This window comes from Microtus ochrogaster, chromosome 7 (genome assembly GCF_000317375.1).
Source record: "Microtus ochrogaster isolate Prairie Vole_2 chromosome 7, MicOch1.0, whole genome shotgun sequence".
Taxonomy (NCBI): Eukaryota; Metazoa; Chordata; class Mammalia; order Rodentia; family Cricetidae; genus Microtus; species Microtus ochrogaster.
Window position 1 is genome coordinate 18,792,641 of NC_022014.1, and position 20,561 is coordinate 18,813,201.

General features: G+C 40.4%; 1 protein-coding gene across 4 annotated transcripts in view; it reads right to left on the reverse strand.

Moving 5' to 3' along the window:
- The window catches only part of Rhot1 (ras homolog family member T1), a 73,335-nt gene that overhangs the window by 33,397 nt on the left and 19,377 nt on the right, over window positions 1-20,561 (reverse strand). For all 4 annotated transcript variants that reach the window (XM_005349411.2, XM_005349412.2, XM_005349413.3 and 1 more), the window contains exons 3-8: window positions 19,657-19,738; window positions 16,953-16,996; window positions 16,480-16,533; window positions 15,210-15,262; window positions 7,993-8,101; window positions 7,536-7,637 (exon numbers count right to left, since the gene is read on the reverse strand). In XM_005349411.2, the coding sequence (XP_005349468.1) occupies window positions 7,536-7,637; window positions 7,993-8,101; window positions 15,210-15,262; window positions 16,480-16,533; window positions 16,953-16,996; window positions 19,657-19,738 (444 nt within the window). The remainder of the gene's footprint in view (window positions 1-7,535; window positions 7,638-7,992; window positions 8,102-15,209; window positions 15,263-16,479; window positions 16,534-16,952; window positions 16,997-19,656; window positions 19,739-20,561) is intronic.

Here is a 20,561-nt window from a genome sequence, read left to right on the forward strand (position 1 = left end):
ATGGACTCCCTACCCAGAGAGTCTGGAATGTTCTTGAAAAACCAAAAAAAAAAAAAAAAAAAAAAGATTATTGACGTTTTGAAAGTGAATCTTGTCTTTTTGAGATTTATAAAACATATAAGTAATAGTGAGAAATTTATTTGGCAAATTCCTTAATTATTTTAGGACATATAAAGGATAAAATATCTGATTACCCAGGAATAAGATTCATGGAGCTATTGAGATAGCTCAGTCAGTACTTTTGGCAGAAGCACGAAGACCTGAGTCTGGATCTCTAGAAGCTATGTAAAAGCCTGGCATAGGCCCATGTCTGAAAACCTAGTGCTGGAGTAAAAACAGGCAGGTCTCCGAGCATGCTGGTCAACAAGACTAGATGAAAGAGCAAGTTTTAGGTCTAGTGAGAGAGCCTATCTCAAAAAATATGAAGGAGCTGGGCGGTGCTGGTGCAAGCCTTTAATCCCAGCATTTAGGAGGCAGAGGCAGGTGAATCTCTGTGAGTTCGAGGCCAGCCTGGTCTTCAGAGAAAGATACAGGACAGCCAGGAATGTTTCACAGAGAAACCCGGTCTTGAAAAACAAAAACAAACAAAACGAAGTATGATGGTGATTGAGGAAAAACATCCTGACATTAATCTCTGGTCACATGCATAGACAAACGCTTGTGTAGTGCACCTGAGGCTATGGGTTCAATACCGAACACTATTCAGGGGGAAAAAAAATCACCAGGAAGATTTTTTTTTTTTTTGAGATAGGATTTCTCTGTGTCTTCCTGATAATGTAGCGGGGCTGGCTTTGAACTCACAGAGATCCACCTGCCTCTGCCTCCCAAATGCTGGGATTAAGGGCATATACTGTCACACCTGAAGAAGATCACTGAAGGTTGTTTGAACTTGGAGGTAGATTCATTCATATCGGCTCCCTACCCTCTCTCAGAAAGAGTATGTCATATTAAAAAGAAACCGAGCCGGGAAGTGGTGGCGCACGCCTTTAATCCCAGCACTTGGGAGGCAGAGGCAGGCGGATCTCTGGGAGTTCAAGACCAGCCTGGTCTACAAGAGCTAGTTCCAGGACAGGCTCCAAAACCACAGAGAAACCCTGTCTCGAAAAAAAAAAAAAGAAAAACACCGCAATAATTTCTTTGAAGTCATTTTCAGTACAGTTTGTTATAAAGAGTGCTTACTAAGTTTTACATATATTTTCTGGAAGTAGAGCCTTTTCGTTTGTTTTTCGAGACATGGTTTCTCTGTAGTTTTAGAGTCTATCCTGGAACTCGTCCTGTAGATCACATTGGCCTCGAACTCACAGAGATCAGCCTACCTCTGCCTCCTGAGTGCTGGGATTAAAGGCCCACCACCTGGCCTGGAGGCAGAGTCTTATGAACTCATTTCTTACCAGAGAATCAGAGAAATAAGACAGCAGAATGATAAGACACATTCATTAACTTATAATGCCATTCCTATGACTACCCAGAGGAAAAAAATAATGAGAATAGTTGTGACTATATTATGAAAGTAAGTTGCAGAATTTGGGGCTAGATAATAGCTCAGCAGTAAAGATGCCTGCCTATAAGCCCAAAGACCTGAGTTAGGCCATCAGGACGAACATGGTGGAAATAAGGGAACCAACTCCCAAATGTTATCCTCTGACCTATATTCACCCATGCAGACAGACACACTGTGTACACACATACAAATAAGTGAGGGAAGAAACAAAAAAACAAATGTTTTTAAAAATTACTTTTAATTGTGTGTGCGCAGGTATATGCACTTGAGTGTGAGTGCCCCTCAAGGCCAGAGCTGTTGGAGATGCAGTTATAGCCAGTGTGAGGCAGCACATGTGGTACTGGGCACTGAACTCGGGTCCTCTACAAGAGTAGTGCATACTCTTAACCCTGTCAAAAAAAATTCTAGTAAAGCTTAAACTTAAAGCTTGTACACATATAAAACAATATATAGTCTAAAACTTGAACTTTCTATGGTATTTATTATCAGATATACCTGTGGGCTGGTAGCAGACAGCTTTATTCAGGGACTGGAGGAAGGGCAGGGAATCAGCAGATTAGCGGAACTAATAATAGGCCTAAGTACAGAGCAACAGTTCAAGAACTTAGAATAAACCAAGGAGGTACTGGCATACATCTTTAATCCCAGCACTCTATGGTGAGTCCCAGGACAAACAGCTACACAGAGAAACCCTGTCTCAACAAAACAAAAAACAAAAAAAACTAATAGGGAATTTAATGTATCAGTGAGGTAAAGGCCTCTGAGGTAAATTCTAATAATTCAAAATATTTTCTAAATTTCCTTGACTATGAAATATAGCATATAGCTGGAGTGGTCCGGAATGCATTTGTAACTTGTTAACTGTGGGTGAGACAAGTCTAGAAAGCACTAGGTTAAGGATAATTTTTAAAAACTTAAGGAGGGGCTGGAGAGATGGCTCAGTGGTTAAGAGCACTGCCTGCTCTTTCAAAGGTCCTGAGTTCAATTCCCGGCAACCACATGGTGGCTCATAACCATCTGTAATGAGATCTGGTGCCCTCTTCTGGCCTGCAGGCATACGTGCAGACAGAATACTGAGAATACTGTACACATAATAAATTAAAAAAAAATTCTTTAAAAAAACTTAAGGAATCATAAATTAGGAATAAAAATGAAAAACCATAGCCAAATTAAGGGATATTAATTCTATCTGACTATTATTCTGTCAGGGCAACATAGCAAATACTTTAAGCTTTGGAGCCAAATATACAAAATCACAGATATCATGTAGGTTTTATTTAAATAGCACAAATTCCCTTATTTTTCCTGAAAACATTTAAAATGTTAATATAGTAACAAGTGAGTATAATTTTGTCAAGTAGGTCACTAGAGAAAACAGAATTTGCAGGGCAGTGGTGGCACACTGCTGAGATAGGAGGATCTCTGAGCTTAAAGCCAGCCTGGTCTACAGAGTTCTAGGACAGCCAGGACTATACAGAGACATCCTGTCTCAAAAATACAAACAGCTGGGTGTGGTGATGCTCAACTTTAATCCCAGCACTTAGGAGGCAGAGGCAGGTGTATGAGTTTAGCCTGTTCTACAAAGTTCCAGGACAGGCTCCAAAGTTATAAAGAGAAATCCTGTCTTAAAAAAAAACAAAACAAAAATGAAAAAAAAAAAAACAAAAAAAAACAAAACCAACCAACCAACCAAAGAATTCTCCTGAAGGGATCAAATTTTACTAACTTGGGATTCAATGTTAGATCAGCTGTAAATGCTTATACATCATCGCTGATCTGAAATGAGACTTCATGTTTTTGTTGTTTTTTGTAGTGATCTCTATTGCCAAATACTGATATATATTTATCATCATCATGTTTTTTGCTTTTTTTTTTCTTCTATCTCTGCCTCCTGAGTGCTGGGATTAAAAGTGTGTGCCACCACACCTAGCTGCACATATTTTTACAATTATCTTTATTTATTAGGGGTTTGGAGAAGCATGACTATGCCACAGCACAAGCATGAAGGTCAGAGGTCAAGCCTCAAAAGTTGGTTCTCTCCTTCTGCTATGCAGGTCCCAGGGATTGATCTCAGGCTGACAGGCTTAGTGGCAAGGCATGTTATGCAACGAGACATCTCGCCAGCTCCACATGATTTTAAGCTGGGAAACATGATTTTAGCTGGGAAAATCCGTGAGTTGGAAGGCATCTATAGATGCATTAGACTCCTCCCTAGGCACCTGTATTTGTGGATGTGACTACACTGCAGAGTTATCACTTCCAGTTAGAGGTCTGGGAGAAAATCAGCTACAGAGTGAGATGGACTATGGAGTATGGAAATTTCCTGGGGCCTGCATCAAAGCCTAAAGAACAATGCTGCAACTGCAGTCTGGGTTTACGACAGTCGTTTTGCTATTGAACATCTCCTTGCCATTTGTCTCGCACTGGAATGGGGGTGGCACTTGGGAAGTGAGTGGGACTGGCAGTACTAAACAGCAGCACTGCTCCAACTGCTCACCACAGCCACAAACATAAACAAGGATGGCTGGTATACCAATGGAACACAGTTTTTACATATCACAAAACACAGTTCATTTTTACTTTTTTCAATAATTAAAATGTCTCGAAAAACCAAAAAAAAAAAAACATAAAATGTATTCATAGCTCATGGGCTGTAAAAAAGCCAAGTTTGGCTGGTGGTTCTCAACTTTTTTTTCTTTTACCAACTACTCAATAATATTATAAACTTCAAATTTTTATTTATTTTTAGATTTCTTTCTGTGTGTCTGTCAACATGCCACATATGTGAGAGTGTCTGAGAAGGACAAGGATGTGGGCACTAGGATCTGGACTCAGGACCTCTGGAAAACAAGGGAATGCTCTTAACGCCTGAGCTATCCTTCCAGCCCTCCAAAATTTTATTTCACGTCAGGACAGTGATAGGACTAAGGAATTAAGGAATCCTACCACTGGGAAGGCAGAGGCAGGTGGAAGTGAGTGTAAGGACAGACAGAGCTACACAGTGAGACCAAAACAACAACAACAACAACAACAACAACAAAAACCCTCGGGGTTGGAGAGTTGGCTCAGGAGTTAAGAGCAATTGCTGCTTTTGCAGAGGACCCAGGTTTGATTCCCAGCCACAGGTTGATTCACAATCATCTGTAATTCCAATTACAAGGAATCTGACACACTCTTCTAACCTTCTTAGGACCAGGCATCACATGGTATGCATACATACATGCAGACAAAATACTCACATATACAAAGAAAGTAAATCTAAAATTGTTTTTAAAACAATACCTCAAACCGGGCAGTGGTGGCACACGCCTTTAGTTCCAGCACTAAGGAGGCAGAGGCAGGCACATATCTGTGAGTTCAAGGCCAGCCTGGTCTCCAAGAGCTAGTTCCAGGACAGGCTCCAAAGCTACAAAGAAATCCTGTCCTGAAAAACAAAAAACAAAACAACAACAACAACAACAAACCTCAATAAAAATTAGTCTAGGGCTGGAGAGATGGCTCAGAGGTTAAGAGAACTGGCTAAGCCAGGCTGTGATAGCATACGCCTTTAATTACAGCACTTGGGAGGCAGAGACAGGCAGATCTCTACGAATTTGAGGCCAGCCTAGAGTTTAAGGACAGGCTCCAAAGCTATAGAGAAACCCTAAGTTTGGGTGGGGAGGGGGGTACAGAAAGGGAGCACTGGCTACTCTTCCAGAGGTCCTGGGTTTTAAGTGCCAGCAGGTACATAATGGCTCACAACCATCTGTAAGGAGATCTGGTGCCCTCTTCTGGTGTCCAAGCATACATGCAGACAGAATACTATATAATAAATAAATCTTTAAAAAATAATAAAATAAAAATTAACCTAACTAAAAAGTGGGCATAAGTCCTTAAGTAGATATCTCTCCAAAATAGATATATAAAAATTGTTTAAGATTATTAGCCATTAGGGTAACATAAATTAAAATAACAATGAAATAAACTGGTATTTTCTTTTTTTTTAGTTTATTATTTTCTTTTATGTGCATTGGTGTTTTGCCTGCATGTATGTCTGTGTGTTGTGTGTGGGTGTCAAATCTTGGAGTTAGACAGTGGTTAGCTACCACGTGAGTGCTAGGAATTGAATCTGGGTCCTCTGGAAGAGCAATCAGTGCTCTTAACTGCTAATCCATTTCTCCAGCTCCAAAGTGATATTTTCTAGGATGAATGTAATAAACCAAAAGACCAAAAGCATAAATGACTGCTGGCAAAGATGTAAATAAGTTGGAAATTTCATTTGGGTATGGCAGTGAATACCAGTAATCCTAACACTTGGGAAAGAAAGGTAGGAGAATCAGAAACTCCCAAGTCATCCTCAGCTATACATCACATAATATAAACACACCCCAGGATGCATGAGAATGAGAGAATGGGGGGAGAGGACAAAGACTGAAAAAGAGTGGTGGCATACATCTTTAATTCCAACACTCGGGAGGCTGAGGCAGGGGAATACCTGTGAGTTCAAGGCTAGACTGGTCTACAAAGTAAACTCCAGACAGTCAGAGATACATAAGAGGGGCAGGGGGAGAGAGAGATAGGAGGGGAGGGGAAAGAGAGAGGAGGGGAGGGGAGAAGAGGAGGAAAATGGAGGAAGGAAGGGAAAAGAAGAGAAAAATAAATTGGATATTGCCTGACATGGTGGCGCATGTCTTTAATCCCAGTATTAAGGAAGCAGAGGCAGGCAGATCTCTGTGAGTTCGAGGACAGCCTGGTCTACAGAATGAGTTTCAGGACAGTAAAATCTACATGGAGAAAAACTGTCTCAAAAAACAAACAAACAAACAAAACTTAAATCTTTATATGGCAGGTGGGAATGGACAATTTCGCTACTACTGTAGGAATATCTATCTGGTGGTTCCCCTCTTAGTTAAACATACAATGGTCTTGTTACTTATTGAAAAAACTGAAAACAGGTGTTTCAAGAAAAAAAACCAAAAAATTTGTGAACAAGTTAACATTAACAGCAGTCATTCACAATAGTCAAAAGGAAGACTACTTCAGTAGACACCAAAGGATAAAGAAGAGTTGTTCTCTCCATATGATGACATTTTATTTAACTAGAAGAAATTAAATAGATACAAACTACAACATGAGTGAACCTTGAACACAGTGCTAGTGAAACAGAGAGAATTAAAAGCTACTCATTGGTGACGCCACTGTCAGGGACCATCCAGGAGAGACAAAGCGGATCGGCAGTTGCCAGGGGTGGGAGAAAGAGGGCGGGGAAGAATAGAAGGCAGTGGAGTTCCTTATGAGGAATGTAACTTTCTGAATATACTAAAATTCAACTGTATGCATGAAAGATGTAAACTCTGTGTTATAGATCTTTAAGAAATGAGTTTTAAATCTATTACAATTTTTTTATTAAATTCTGGGTATTTCTTAATGGAATTACTGTATTTCTTAGCTATGAAAGCATATCCAAGTTACATCACATGTACCCAGGAAAAAAACTTTTAAGAGGTCCGAGAATGTAGCTCAAGGGTAGCACACTCACTTACTATGCATGAAAGAAACCCTGAGATCAATTACTGAAACAAAACAAAAAAACCAAAATTCTATCCGAGTTTTTGCTTAGATTCATAGATTTTTTTCAGACTGATGAGATCGATTAGCGGGTAAAGAATATCTGCTACCAAGTCTGACATTGGACCCAAAGAGAGGAAAGAGAGAACCGACTACCATAAGCTGTCCTCTGACCTCTATAGGCACGTCATGGCATACGTCCAACTCACAAAATATATACATAAAAAATTAAGGGAGAAGTTCATAGATTTTATAGCTGCCAAGTAAGTAAACAGTTCTATGTGTTGGTAGCACTATCTGAAAAAAACTTAAACTGGAAACTTTATGGAGACACAATGTCAGTGTCCCTGAACCAGAACACTCAATTTAACAACTTAATAAGCAACACAATTAGATTTCAATAGCCTCATCTTTTAAAATGTTTAACACTACTAAAACCCACAAGCATATTGTATCATAAAGGCCAACAGAGCACAGCCTGGGTTACCTCTTTCTCCTCTGGGCAGTAAAGAGGCCCTGTAGGATGAAGAACAGCTTTCTGTGCATAATAAAACAGCTCTGATATATTCTTCAGGTTTTTTGCTGAACACTAAAAAAAAAAAATAAAAAATAAAAGTTTTAAATTTTTTAAATTTTAAACTCTGAATCAATTATGATAGCTAAAAACAATTCCTCCTTGGAACCCCTCCCATTCTCAGGACTTCTCAATTTCTCTACAGCTACATCCACTCGGTTTAGTGGAAGAAAAAAAAAGCCAGTAAGTTAAGAGTTAAGGTTCCTTGAAGAAACTGAAAAATAAATTTTCCTTTGTAGAAAGTACAAATGTCTCCATAGAGCTTTAGAGGAAAACTTTTAAATTCTATGTTTTATTTGGTTTATATGACTTCACAAAGAACAGAAAATTTACTCCATCCCACACAATCCCTGCTTCCCATGAGGCATACCTCCACACAGGTTTCTATTTCTGTATACTGGTTCATAATAGGAAGGATAGTCTCCATACTGCTATATTCCACCAGATCAGATTTGTTCCCAACCAATATCAAAGGCAGCCTGAAATAAACAGGGCATTAATGCAATAAATAAAAAAAGACGTTAGATTTATATTTTAACTTAAATCATTAACCATTCTAACTAAAAAATTTTAATCTAGTCTTCCCAATATAACTTCTCTTCTATACTCTATCTCTGTCTCTCTATACACACACACACACACACACACACACACACACACACACACACACACACACGGCCAAGGCCCCTAGAGAGTAGGTTCATTCAATCAGTCAATACCTATTTCAAGTAACAAACTCTTCTAAGTATAAGGGCATTTAGAAAAATGTTCCTGACTGGGTGGGGGTGATCAGGAGGAAGATCAGGTACGAACCAAAAATAAACTGCAGGCTTAGGGGAAAAGTTACTGAAAAATATAAGGTTTATACAGGTATGGCAGTGCATACATATAATGTCAGCAATTGGAGGACTGAGACAGGAGGATTTTGAGTTTAAGATCAGTTTACACTACACGGGGAGAACCTGTTTCAAAACAAATAAACAATAAGGTGAAAAAGTACAGCAGTCTGGGGAAAATCAATACTCAGGAAAGTAAGTGTCCTCATGTGCTTCAAGGAAGGAAAACGAGAAAATCAAGGACAAGTTCACCCATGACTGCATTTACACACACTGCAGCTTCAAGCGACAAAAGACATTTGCACATGGCCCCACAAAGGCCACCAGCAAAGCATAGTGGTATAAACCTTTCATCCTGACTACCTGGAGACAGAAGCAGGAAGATTACAAGTTTGAGAATAGCCTGGGAAATATAATGAGAGTCTACATCTGTAAAATGAAATGAGATTAAATAAAAATAAAACAAGGTCCACAAAGCAGCCACAGTATTTTAGTGGTGATTTCTAAATTTAGTCAAAGTTTCTAAATTCAGTGGCAAAAGTTGGTTCTTCCTAGATACTGGCCAAAGTACGCTCTTCTCCAGAGAGGCCTTCCTAGAAGTAGCTCCAACAAGGAGAGAGCGGCAAGAGCATGTGGGCATTGTGGCCTTTAAGGCATGACTCTCCAATACAACATTCTATGATGACAGTCTTTTTTTCTTTGCTTTTTGAGACTGGGTCTTTCTAAATAATCCTGGCTGTCCTAGAACTCGAAATATAGACCAGGCTGGCTAAAACTCGTGGAATCCCTTGTGGAGACTAAAGGTATTTGCTGACCCCTCCTGAGAAGATGACTGTCTTTAGCAGCACTATTAACCATAACCACTAGCCACAGATAGGTACTGTGCTTCTGAAATGTGGACGAGTACATCAGGAGAACTTAGAATTAAGTTTTATTTCATTTCAATTAACTTAAATTGCCACAAAGACAAGTGGGTAACAGCACTGGACAGCTGAAAGTCACTCTTTCCTTCCAATTTGTCAGTAACTCACTACAAAGCTCAAGAAACAACGAAGAGTCAACGAAGGCCCTAAGTCACAGTTTCCCATCCATAAGGAAGAAAGACAGGGGCATCAGATTTCCAGAGTAGGAAAGAACAAAAATGCTGAAAAAGAATTCTGGGGGCTGGAGAGATGGCTCAGTGGTTAAGAGCATTGCCTGCTCTTCCAAAGGCCCTGAGTTCAATTCCCAGCAACCACATGGTGGCTCACAACCATCTGTAAAGAGGTCTGGCACCCTCTTCTGGTCTTCAGGCATACATATTGTATACATAATAAATAAATAAATATTTAAAAAAAAAAGAATTCTGAAAACTGAGCCAGGAGCTGGATGTATACAATTAATATTTAAAACCTGATTTTCCTAACATATAAAAAGATTAAAATGGGAGCTGGAGAGATGGCTCAGTGCTCTTCCAAAGGACCTGAATTTTGCTCGTAGCACCCACATGGTGGGCTCACCAACAATTTTAACTCCAGTTACAGAAGATCTAATGACCTCTTATAGCCTCTGCAGCATGCATAAAGTGCAACAAACTTCACACATACATATAAAAAAACAAGTAAATAGAGCCGGGCGGTGGTGGTGCACGCCTGTAATCCCAGCACTTGGGAGGCAGAGGCGGATCTTTGTGAGTTCGAGCCCAGCCTGGTCTACCAAGGGAGTTCCAGGACAGGCACCAAAGCTACAGAGAAACCCTGTCTCGAAAAACCAAAAAAAAAAAAAAAACAAGTAAATAAATCATTTTTTAAAAAAGTGGTGCCAGGAGTGGTGGAACAAACATTTAACAGCAGCACTCAGGAGGCAGACAGATCTTTGTGAGTTTAAGTTCAGCCCAGTCTACAAGGTGAGAATCTGTCTCAAAGTTTAAAATGAATGAATGAATGAATGAATGAATGAATGAATGCCAGGCATAAATGCACCAGAGGCAGACACCTTTAATCCCAGTACTTGGGAGGTAGAGGCAAGTGGAGCTCCGTGAAGTCAAGTCAATCTATATTGTGAGATTTTATCAAAAAAAAAAAAAAAAAACAGAAGGGAGAAAAAGAGAAAGGAAAGAAAGAGAAAAAGAGAAAGAGGAAGGAAGGATAATAAAAATAATGTTTGTTCAATTAAATACTGGAAGGAAATTTTTTTTTTGACTTAAAACTGAAATCATCTGCTTGAAATCATCACCAAGGCCAGCTGGACTGTGACGGAAAAAGCATGGGATATAACTGGTCTCTCTGAACATGGCGAACAATGAGGACTGATGAGAAGCTAAGGACAATGGCACGGGGTTTTGATCCTACGTAATGTGCTGGCTTTGTGGGAGCCTAGCCAGTTTGGATGTTCACCTTCCTAAATATGGACGGAGGGGGGAGGACCTAGGACTTACCACAGGGCAGGGAACCCTGACTGCCCATTGGACTGGAGAGGGAGGGGGAGAGGAGTGGGGGGGGGGGGGGAAGGGGGGGGGGGGGGGGGGAAGGGTGGGAGGAGGGGGAGGGAAATGGGAGGCTGGGAGGAGGTGGAAACTTGGTTTTTTTTTTCCTTTTCTCAATAAAAAAAAAAGAATTAAAAAAAAAAACTGAAATCATCTGCTTGGTGGTACTGGCGCAAGCGTTTAGTCCCAGCACTCAGGAGGCAGAGGCAGCAGGCAGATTTCTGTGAGTTTGAGGCCAGCCTGGTCTACATAGTGAGTTCCAGAACAGCCAGAAATACACAGTGAAACCCTATCTTGAAACACCAAAAACAACTGAAAACATTTATGCAGAGAACTACCGTTCTATGTAAGAGTTACTGAATGTGTTCTCTTGCCTTTCTCCCCATCACACTTGTATCTTCCAAGGAACTGCATAGAACCTCCTTGCATGATTCCTAAATAAAGATTTCCAGAGCGTATTAGAGAAGTTATATATAATCTATCTAATTTTATTTATTTATTTTTTTGGAGACAGGGTTTCTCTGTTGCTTTGGAGCCTGTCCTGGAACTAGCTCTTATAGACCAGGCTAGCCTCCAACTCACAGAGATCCACCGGCTAATTTGATTCGTGATACACCCACACGCATCCAGGACAGATATTAACCTTTATCCCCATTACAGAAGAGGAAACTAGAGAGTCAAATGAAGTCAGAGGCTTACAGTTTCTAGTGGCCAAACCAGATCTCAAAGGTTGCTCAACATTTCCCAAGTCCTATGCTCTGCCCAGTGTACACTATGAGCAATTCCACACCTCATTAAAGAAACAACTCAAAAGAAGGCACATAACACTGGCAAAGAGAGACTCCTAAACAGACTCAAGCAGCAGTCTGTGATCAGAAACGGACAGTTACTAAAACATTTAACCTGTCAGTAACTGCGAATCTTCACAGTGTCAGAGCGGTTTTCTGCTTTACTCTCGAATCTATTTCTAATCACTCCTGTCCCCTGCACACATATGTGGTGGCTTACTAAGGTAGGTAAACAGAGAACTGACAAAACCAGTGTAGAGGGCCAGGGACATGGCTCAGCAGGTAAGGGCACTTGCTGCCAACTCTCAATTCCATTCTAGAACCAACAATAAAAGGGGAGAACAAAATCCATTTTGGTTTGCTCCTCCTACCCCATACCCCACACCACCCCCTGCCCAAGAAAGGGATTCTCTATGTAGTTCTGGCTGTCCTGGAACTCAATTTTTTTAATGAGATAACTTCCTTTTTTTTGGGGGGGGGGAACTGGGATATATATATATATATTTGATTCTTATTGAGATCTACAAAAATTTTTCTCTGCTCCCCTCCCTGCCTCTCTCCCTTCAACCTTCTCCCAAGGTCCCCATGCTCCCAATTTACTCAGGAGATCTTGTCTTTTTCTACTTCTCATGTACATTAGATCTATATGTCTCTCTTGGAGTCCTCATTGTTGTCTAGGTTCTCTGGGATTGTGATTTGTAGGCAGGGTTTCTTTGCTTTATGTTTAAAAACCACTTATGAGTATATGTGATAATTGTCTTTCTGGGTCTGGGTTACCTCACTCAAAATGATGTTTTCTAGCTCCACCCATTTGACTGCAAAATTCAAGATGTCATTATTTTTTTCTGCTGTGTAATACTCCATTGTGTAAACATACCACATTTTCCTTATCCATTCTTCGGTCGAGGGGCATTTAGGTTGATTCCAGGTTCTGGCTATGACAAAAAAAGCTGCTATGAACATAGCTGAGCGTATGTCCTTTTGGCACAATTGAGCATCCTTTGGATATATACCCAAAAGTGGTATTGCTGGGTCTTGAGGAAGGTTGTTTCATAATTTTCTGAGAAATCACCAAACTGATATCCAAAGGGGCTGTATCAGCTTGCACTCCCACCGGCAATGAAGGAGTATTCCCTTTACCCCACAACCTCTCTAGCATAAGTTGTCATCAGTGTTTTTGATCTTGGCCATTCTTACAGGTGTTAAGAAGAAATCTCATTTCCTTAAGTGTCTTTCAGCCATTTTAGATTCCTCTATTGAGAGTTCTCTGTTTAGGTCTGTACTCCATTTTCTTTATTGGATTATTTGTTCTTTTGATGACCAATTTCTTGAGTTCTTTGTATATTTTGGAGATCAGACCTCTGTCTGATGTGGGGTTAGTGAAGATCTTTTCCAATTCTGTAGGCTGTCATTTTGTCTTGCTGACCGTGTCCTTTTACAGAAGCTTCTCTGTTTCAGGAGGTCCCATTTATTAGCTGTTTCTCTCAGTGTCTGTGCTACTGGGTTTATATTTAAAGAGTGGTCTCCTTTGCCAATGCACTCAAGTGTACTTCCCACTTTCTCTTCTATGAGGTTCAGTGTAGCTAGCTTTATGTTGAAGTCTTTGATCCGTTTGGACTGGAGTTTTGTGCATGGTGATAGATATGGATCTATTTTTTTCTTCTACATGTTGATATCCAACTATGCCAGCACCATTTGTTAAATATGCTTTCTTTTTTCCATTTGACATTTTTTGCTTCTTTATCAAAAATCAGGTGTTCAAAAGTGTGTGGATTAATATCCGGATTGTTTTGGCTATCCTGGGTTTTTTGCTTTTCCGTATGAAGTAGAGTACTGTTCTTTCAAGGTCTGTGAAGAATTTTACTGGGATTTTGATGGGCACTGCATTGAATCTAGATTGCTTTTGGTAAGATTGTCATTTTTACTATGTTAATTCTGGCTACCCAAGAGCATGAGAGATCTTTCAACTTTCTGATGTCTTCTTCAATTTCTTTCTTCAAAGATTTAAAGTTCTTGTCATACAAGTCTTTAACTTGTTTGGTTAGTTACTCTGAGATATTTTATGCTGTTTGTGGCTGTTGTAAAGGGTGATGTTTCTCTGATTTCTTTCTCAGCCCATTTATCATCTGTGTACAGGAGGGCTACTGATTTTTTTGAGTTAATCTTGCATCCTGCTACATTACTGAAAATGTTTATGTTAAGTTCCTTGGTAGAATTTTTGAGGTCACTTATATAAACTATCATATCATCAGGAAATAGTGAGAGTTTGACTTCTTTTCCAATTTGTATGCCCTTGATCTTGATCTCCTTTTGTAGTCTTATTGCTCTAGCTAGGACCTCAAGAGCTACATTGAATAGATATTGAGAGTGGACAACCTTGTCTTGTTCCTAATTTCAGTGAGATCACTGGGAGTTTCTCTCCATTTAGTTTGATGTTGGCTGGTAGCTTGCTGTATATTGCCTTTATTTTGTTTAGGTACGTTCCTTGTATCCCTCCCTGCTCTCTCCAAGACCTTTATCATGAGGGGATGTTGTATTTTGCCAAAAGCTTTTTCAGCATCTAATGAGATGATCATGTGGTTTTTATTTTTCAGTTTGTTTATATGGTGAATTACGCTACCAAATTTTCATATGTTGAACCATCTGTGAATCTCTGGGATGAAGCCAACTTGATCATGGTGGATGATGGTTCTGATGTGTTCTTGGATTCGATTTGCCAGTATTTCTTTGTTTTGTTTTGTTTTGGCTTTTTTTGAGACAGGGTTTCTCTGTAGCTTTGGAGCCTGTCCTGGAACTAGCTCTTGTAGACCAGGCTGACCTCCAACTCACAAAGATCCGCCTGCCTCTACCTCTCAAGTGCTAGGATTAAAGGCATGAGCCACAATCACCCGGCTGTATTTTATTTAGTATTTTTGCATTAATGTTCATGAGTGAGATTGGGCTGTAATTCCTTTCTTAGTAATGTCTTTATGTGGTTTGGGTATCAGGGTAATTGTAGCCTCATAAAAAGAGTTTGGCAATATTTGGAACTCAATTTGTAGACCAGGCTGGCCTCAAACTCAAGACATCCACCGGCCTCTGCCTCCTCAGTGCTGGGATTAAAGGCGTGCATCACCACCGCCCACCTAGATTTATTTATTAGTTTATGTGAGTGTTTTGCCTACATGTATACCTGTGTACCAAACTTTTGCCTGGTGCCTGAGGAGGTGATGAGTCTCTGTGTGGGCACCGGGAATTCCAGGTCCTTTGAAACAACAAGTGCTCTTAACCACTTCAGCCCTAAATCCAGCATATCGTACTTTGACACCTACGTGTGCACACACACATACACAAATACACACAACACAAATAAATAAATATTTGAAAGAAAAACCAAATTGGGAACATGTTAATAATCAGTCGATCTAAGTAAAGACTTAACAGATATGTTTGTTACTGCTTCTTACATCTTTTCTCTAAGTTTGAAATTTTCCAAAAAAAAAGTTTGAAAGAAAAATACCTGCTGTCTTTGTCTGTTCTTTCATTTATGAGAGGAATCCATCGGCTTGTTACCTAAAATGAAAATAAGTAGTAGTTACGCCATGATGCAGATCTTCCTTGAAAAGTTGCACACTCAAGAGGCAGAGGCAGGGAGATTTCTGAGTTCAAGGCCAACCTGGAGCTCCAGGCAAGACAGGGTGGCGTACTGAGATTCAGTCTTTAAAAAAAAAAAAAAGTCGGGCAGTGATGGCGCATGCATTTAATCCCAGCACTCGAGAGGCAGGCAGATCTTTGTGAGTTCGAGGCCAACCTGGTCTACAAGAACTAGTTCCAGGACAGACTCCAAAGCCACAGAGAAACCCTGTCTCAAAAAACCAAAAAATAAAATTAAAAATGTGGCAGGCCGGGCAGTGGTAGCAGATGCTTTTAATCCCAGTACTCAGGAGGCAGAGACAGGCAGATCTCTGTAAGAACAAGTTCCAAGAAAGGTTCCAAAGCTACACAGAAACCCTGTCTCATGGGGCTGGAGAGGTGGCTCAGCAGTTAAGAGCACTGGCTGCTCTCTCAGAGGTCCTGAGTTCAATTCCCAGCAACTATATGGTGGCTCACAACCATTTGTAATGAGATCTGGTGCCCTCTTCTGGCCTGCAGGCAGAATACTGTATACATAATAATAAAATCTTTAAAAAAAAAAAAAAGAAAAGAAAGAAACCCTGTCTCGAAACCCCCTCTTGCAAAAAGGTGGCAGAACAAAAAAGAAAAAGCATACTTTACTAAAAATTATTATATGATTATGAATGTTCTGTCTGCAAGTGCATGTCTGGTGCCCAGAGGCCAGAAGAGGGTGTCAGAGCCCCTAGAACTCAAATGGAGTTACAGACGAAGAGTAGCCTCTGAGTCATTTTATTCTGAGTCATATCTCCTCTACTTTAAGAGTCCTTCATGTCCCACTAGGCAGGGTGGCACATATTTGGAATCCCAGGCTAAAGCAGGAAGAAAGATCATGATTTCTAAGCAAGCCCAGGCTACAGAGTAAGACCCTATCTTAAAATCAAAAACAAATCTGGAGCAGTGGCAGAGCACGCCTTTGATCCCAGCACTCTGGAGGCAGAGGTACATGGATCTCTGTGATATCCAGGCTAGCCTAATCTTCAGAGCTGGCTCTAGGAGACAACCAGGGCTACACAAAGAAACCCTGCCTTGAAAAACAAAAACAAAAGGACTCACCTCAAAATAAATAAATAAACCATATCACATTTACTTTAAATATAAAGAAAATTTAAATATACCTTATCAATAGAATGTTTATTGTTAACAGCATAAACTATGCAGATGACATTAGCCTAGAAGAAAAATTAATAAATTAATGGCACGTTGAAATAAAATATACACAACAGGATTTAATTATCAACCACCTAAGATCTGAGCCAAAGGAAGAAATTTTCTGAAGAAGAAAAGCCTGTCTATAAGAAAGTATCCCTCAAGAACTAGAGCAAAAAATACAAGCTCAAATACCAATGATAATAACAAAGAGTTGAGAAATTCCTGTTAAACTTGAGCATGGTAGCACATGCCTATACAGCACTCAAGAAGTGGAGGCAGGGGGATCAATACAAGCCTTAACTACACTGGGAATTCAAGGACAGTCTGAGCTACAAGAAACTGTCTCAATCCACAACTGCCCCTAAGAAGACAGACTCATAGGATTATCACTGTTCATGTACATGTATACACACACACAAAATGACTTTTTTACACATACCTGTGATATTTCTTGATGAAGTTGTTCATCACTCTGTTCTGCTTCTATAAATGATAAAAGTCAGAATTTTGTATTTCAAAAAGTTTCATAACTAATAATCAAGCCAAAAAAAAACTATGTAATATGCACCTAGCCGGGCGGTGGTGGCGCACGCCTTTAATCCCAGCACTTGGGAGGCAGAGTCAGGTGGATCTCTGTGAGTTCGAGACCAGCCTGGCTACAAGAGCTAGTTCCAGGACAGACTCCAAAACCACAGAGAAACCCTGTCTCGAAAAACCAAAAAAAAAAAAAAAATGCACCTAAAGAAACTGACATAGATGGCTCTACAGTTAAGAGCACTTGTTGCTCTTTGAGAGAACCTTGATTTGGTTCCCAGCACCTACATAGCAGCTCATAACTCTCTCTAACTCCAGAGTCAAGGGATCCAACAACCTCTTCTGGCCTCCATAGGCACTAGGTATGAACGTGATACATTTACATACCTACAGGCACAGATACATACTCATAAAAATTAATATTCAAAATGATATAGTATAGAACAAGTTAAGTTACCAAAATAAGAATAATCCAGAAGAAAAAGCTGAACCAAGATAAGGAAAGTGGTTAGTAAGGAAGGAGTATTGGAGAGGATTCTAGCACTGAAGGGCAGAGGCACTGTATCAAAGATCTAGGCCAGTATCTGGTGTAGAGTTGAAAAAGGATCAGGAGGCCGGGTGGTGGTGGCTCACACCTTTAATCCCAGTACTCAGGAGGGAGAGGCAGGAGTATTTTTGAGTTTGAGGCCAGCCTGGTCGACAGAGTGAATTCTAGGACAATCAGGGCTGTTACACAGAGACATTCTATCTTGAAAATGAAAAAAGAAAAGAAAAGAATAAGAGCCAGGCTAAAGAGATCAGCAACTCGAAAAAGAAGACTGAGTACTTCGGAGCCAGAAGCTCAGACAAGAATCTGGACACAGAGCCCAAGACTAGACACTATCAGCAGAGTGGATAGTAGCAATAACAACAAAGGCCCAGAGGCAAAACTACGGCCTGAGAATGAAGAAAGAGCTTTTCTTTCTTGGCTGGTAAGATGACTCAGTGGGTAAGAGTTCTTGCTGCCAGGCCCGAGCTCGATCCCTGGAACCCAACATGGTGAAAGAAGAGACTCAAATCCAACAAGGTATCCTCGGACCTCCACACATACTGCAGCTCACTGATATCCACATACATACTAAGTAAGTAAGTAAACTCAGTAATATGTATAGTTGACAATCATCAGAAACAGTAAGATGAACTCTGTGTCTGTGGGGTGAACATGTGTACATGTCTGTGCATGTACATGTGTATGGAAACTAGACATTGATGTCAGGTGTCTATCGTTCTCACTCTATTTTTCCAGACTGGTATGTTTACTGAACCCGCAGCTCACAAACTGGCTCAACTGGCTGGCCAGTGAGCTCTGAGATGTGCCTGGTTCTGCCTCTTCCCAGTGCGGGCATTACTGCCAAAGTGCCCAGCTATCAGATACCCGAACTCAGGTCCTTATGCTTGTTCAGCAAGGCCTTCACTTACTGAGCAATCTCCTCAGCTCCCAAAGTAGCCATCTTGTTGAATTCTTTATGTGTTCTTAAATTTCTAAACCTTTTGTTACATATAGAATTCAACAAATCCGGCGATCAAAATCAGGGCTAGGAAAATACTTTGTAAATGATTTACAGCCACAGCCCCTCAATGAATTTAAAATTCAGAATCTACTTATTTGAATATATATGTGTGTAAGGTATACATGTATATGTATATGTATAGTCACATTTGTGTGACTACAAGTGTACAATACCGCATGTGTCTGTAGTGGCCAGGGGCACTGGATAACCCTGAGGCTGGAGTTACAGCCACCCGATGTATGTGCAAGGGATTGGATTCAGGTCCTCAGCAAGAGTAGTATATGACCAAGTCAAGTGGTGGTGGCACACACCTTTAATCACAGCCCTCAGGAGGCAGAGGCAGGCGGATCTCTGAGTTGAGGCCAACCTGGTCTACAGAATAAATTCCAGGACACAGGACAGCCAGGGCTACACAGAGGAACTGTGCCTCAAAAAAAAAAAAAAAAAGGATAGCATATGATTTTGTTTTTATTGAGCTATATATTTTTGTCCGCTCCTCTCCCTTTCTACCCTTTTCCAGGACCTCCAATCTCCCAATTTACTCAGGAGATCTTGTCTTTTTCTCCTTCCTTGTAGATCTATGTATGTCTCTCTTAAGGTCCTCTTTGTTGTCTAGGTTCTCTGAGGTTGTTAACTGTATACTGGTTTTTCTTTGCTTTATGTCTAAAAGCTACATATGAGTGAGTACATATTATATTTGTCTTTCTGGTCTGGGTTACCTCGGTCAATATAACTTTCTCTAGAGCCATCCATTTGTCTGCAAATTTCAAGATGCCATTATTTTTTATCACTGAGTAGCACTCCACTGTGTAAATGTACCAAATTTTCTTTGTCCGTTTTTCAGTTGAGGGGGCATCACTGTTTCCAAGTTCTGGCTATTATGAGGTATGATTGAGCATCCTTTGGGTATATACCCAAAAGAGGTATTGCTGGGTCTTAGTGGTATGTGATCTTAAACACTGAACTTCTGAACATTTTTAAAAGCTCAGGTAGGTTCTATTTTCAGGGCTATTAAAAATTAACTCCAGAGCCTCACTCACAAGAGACCAGCGATTTTACCTGAGTAATCGACAATGTGTGTTGGAACTCTCTCAGGAGTGACATCAGCTGGAATGGTGATTTCTTCTGCCCGAGGAGGAACCTTTATTTAAAAACAAAAAAGGATAAATGTGGAGAAATTATCCATCAAACTTACTAACAGAACATGTAGATTTATCTATATCAGGCCCTTCTTTAAAAGCTATTATGTTAGGTATGCACTATGTTCTAAAATGCTTTCAATGGGTGCTTTATCATATAAAACTACAAAATAACCACATTTTTTTAAAATTATTTTTTATTTACATTGGTGTTTTGTCCGCATGTATTGTCTGTGTGAGGGTGTCAGGTCCACCAGAAATGCAGTTATAGAGAGCTGTGAGTCACCATGTGGTTGCTGGGAACTAAACCAGATCCACTGGAAGAGCAGTCAGTACACTTAACTGCTGAGCCATTTCCCCAGCCCCATAAAAACATTTAAGGACCAGCAAGATGGCTCAGTAGGTAAAGATGCTTGCTGCTAAGTCCAACCACCCAGGTAATCAGACCTTTGATGCCTAAAACCCTCATGGTAGAAAGAGAGAACTTACTCCCACAAGTTGTCCTTTTGCCTCCAAATGTGCACTGTGGTACGTATGCACATAGACAGATAACTGTAGTGGGTACCAAATAGTTCCATAAAAGCCCAGAATGGAGTATAATAAAGGTTTATTTATTTGGGGATAAATTCACAGTGCACTGGGAACTGGAACCAAATCCAGCAAAGAGGGACGCGCACGCACGCTTTTTGTCTGCACTAATAGTACATGAAACCATGACCAAAGTGGGCAGGTAAACCGGGCGGTGGTGGCGCACGCCTTTAATCCCAGCACTCGGGAGGCAGAGGCAGGCGGATCTCTGTGAGTTCGAGACCAGCCTGGTCTACA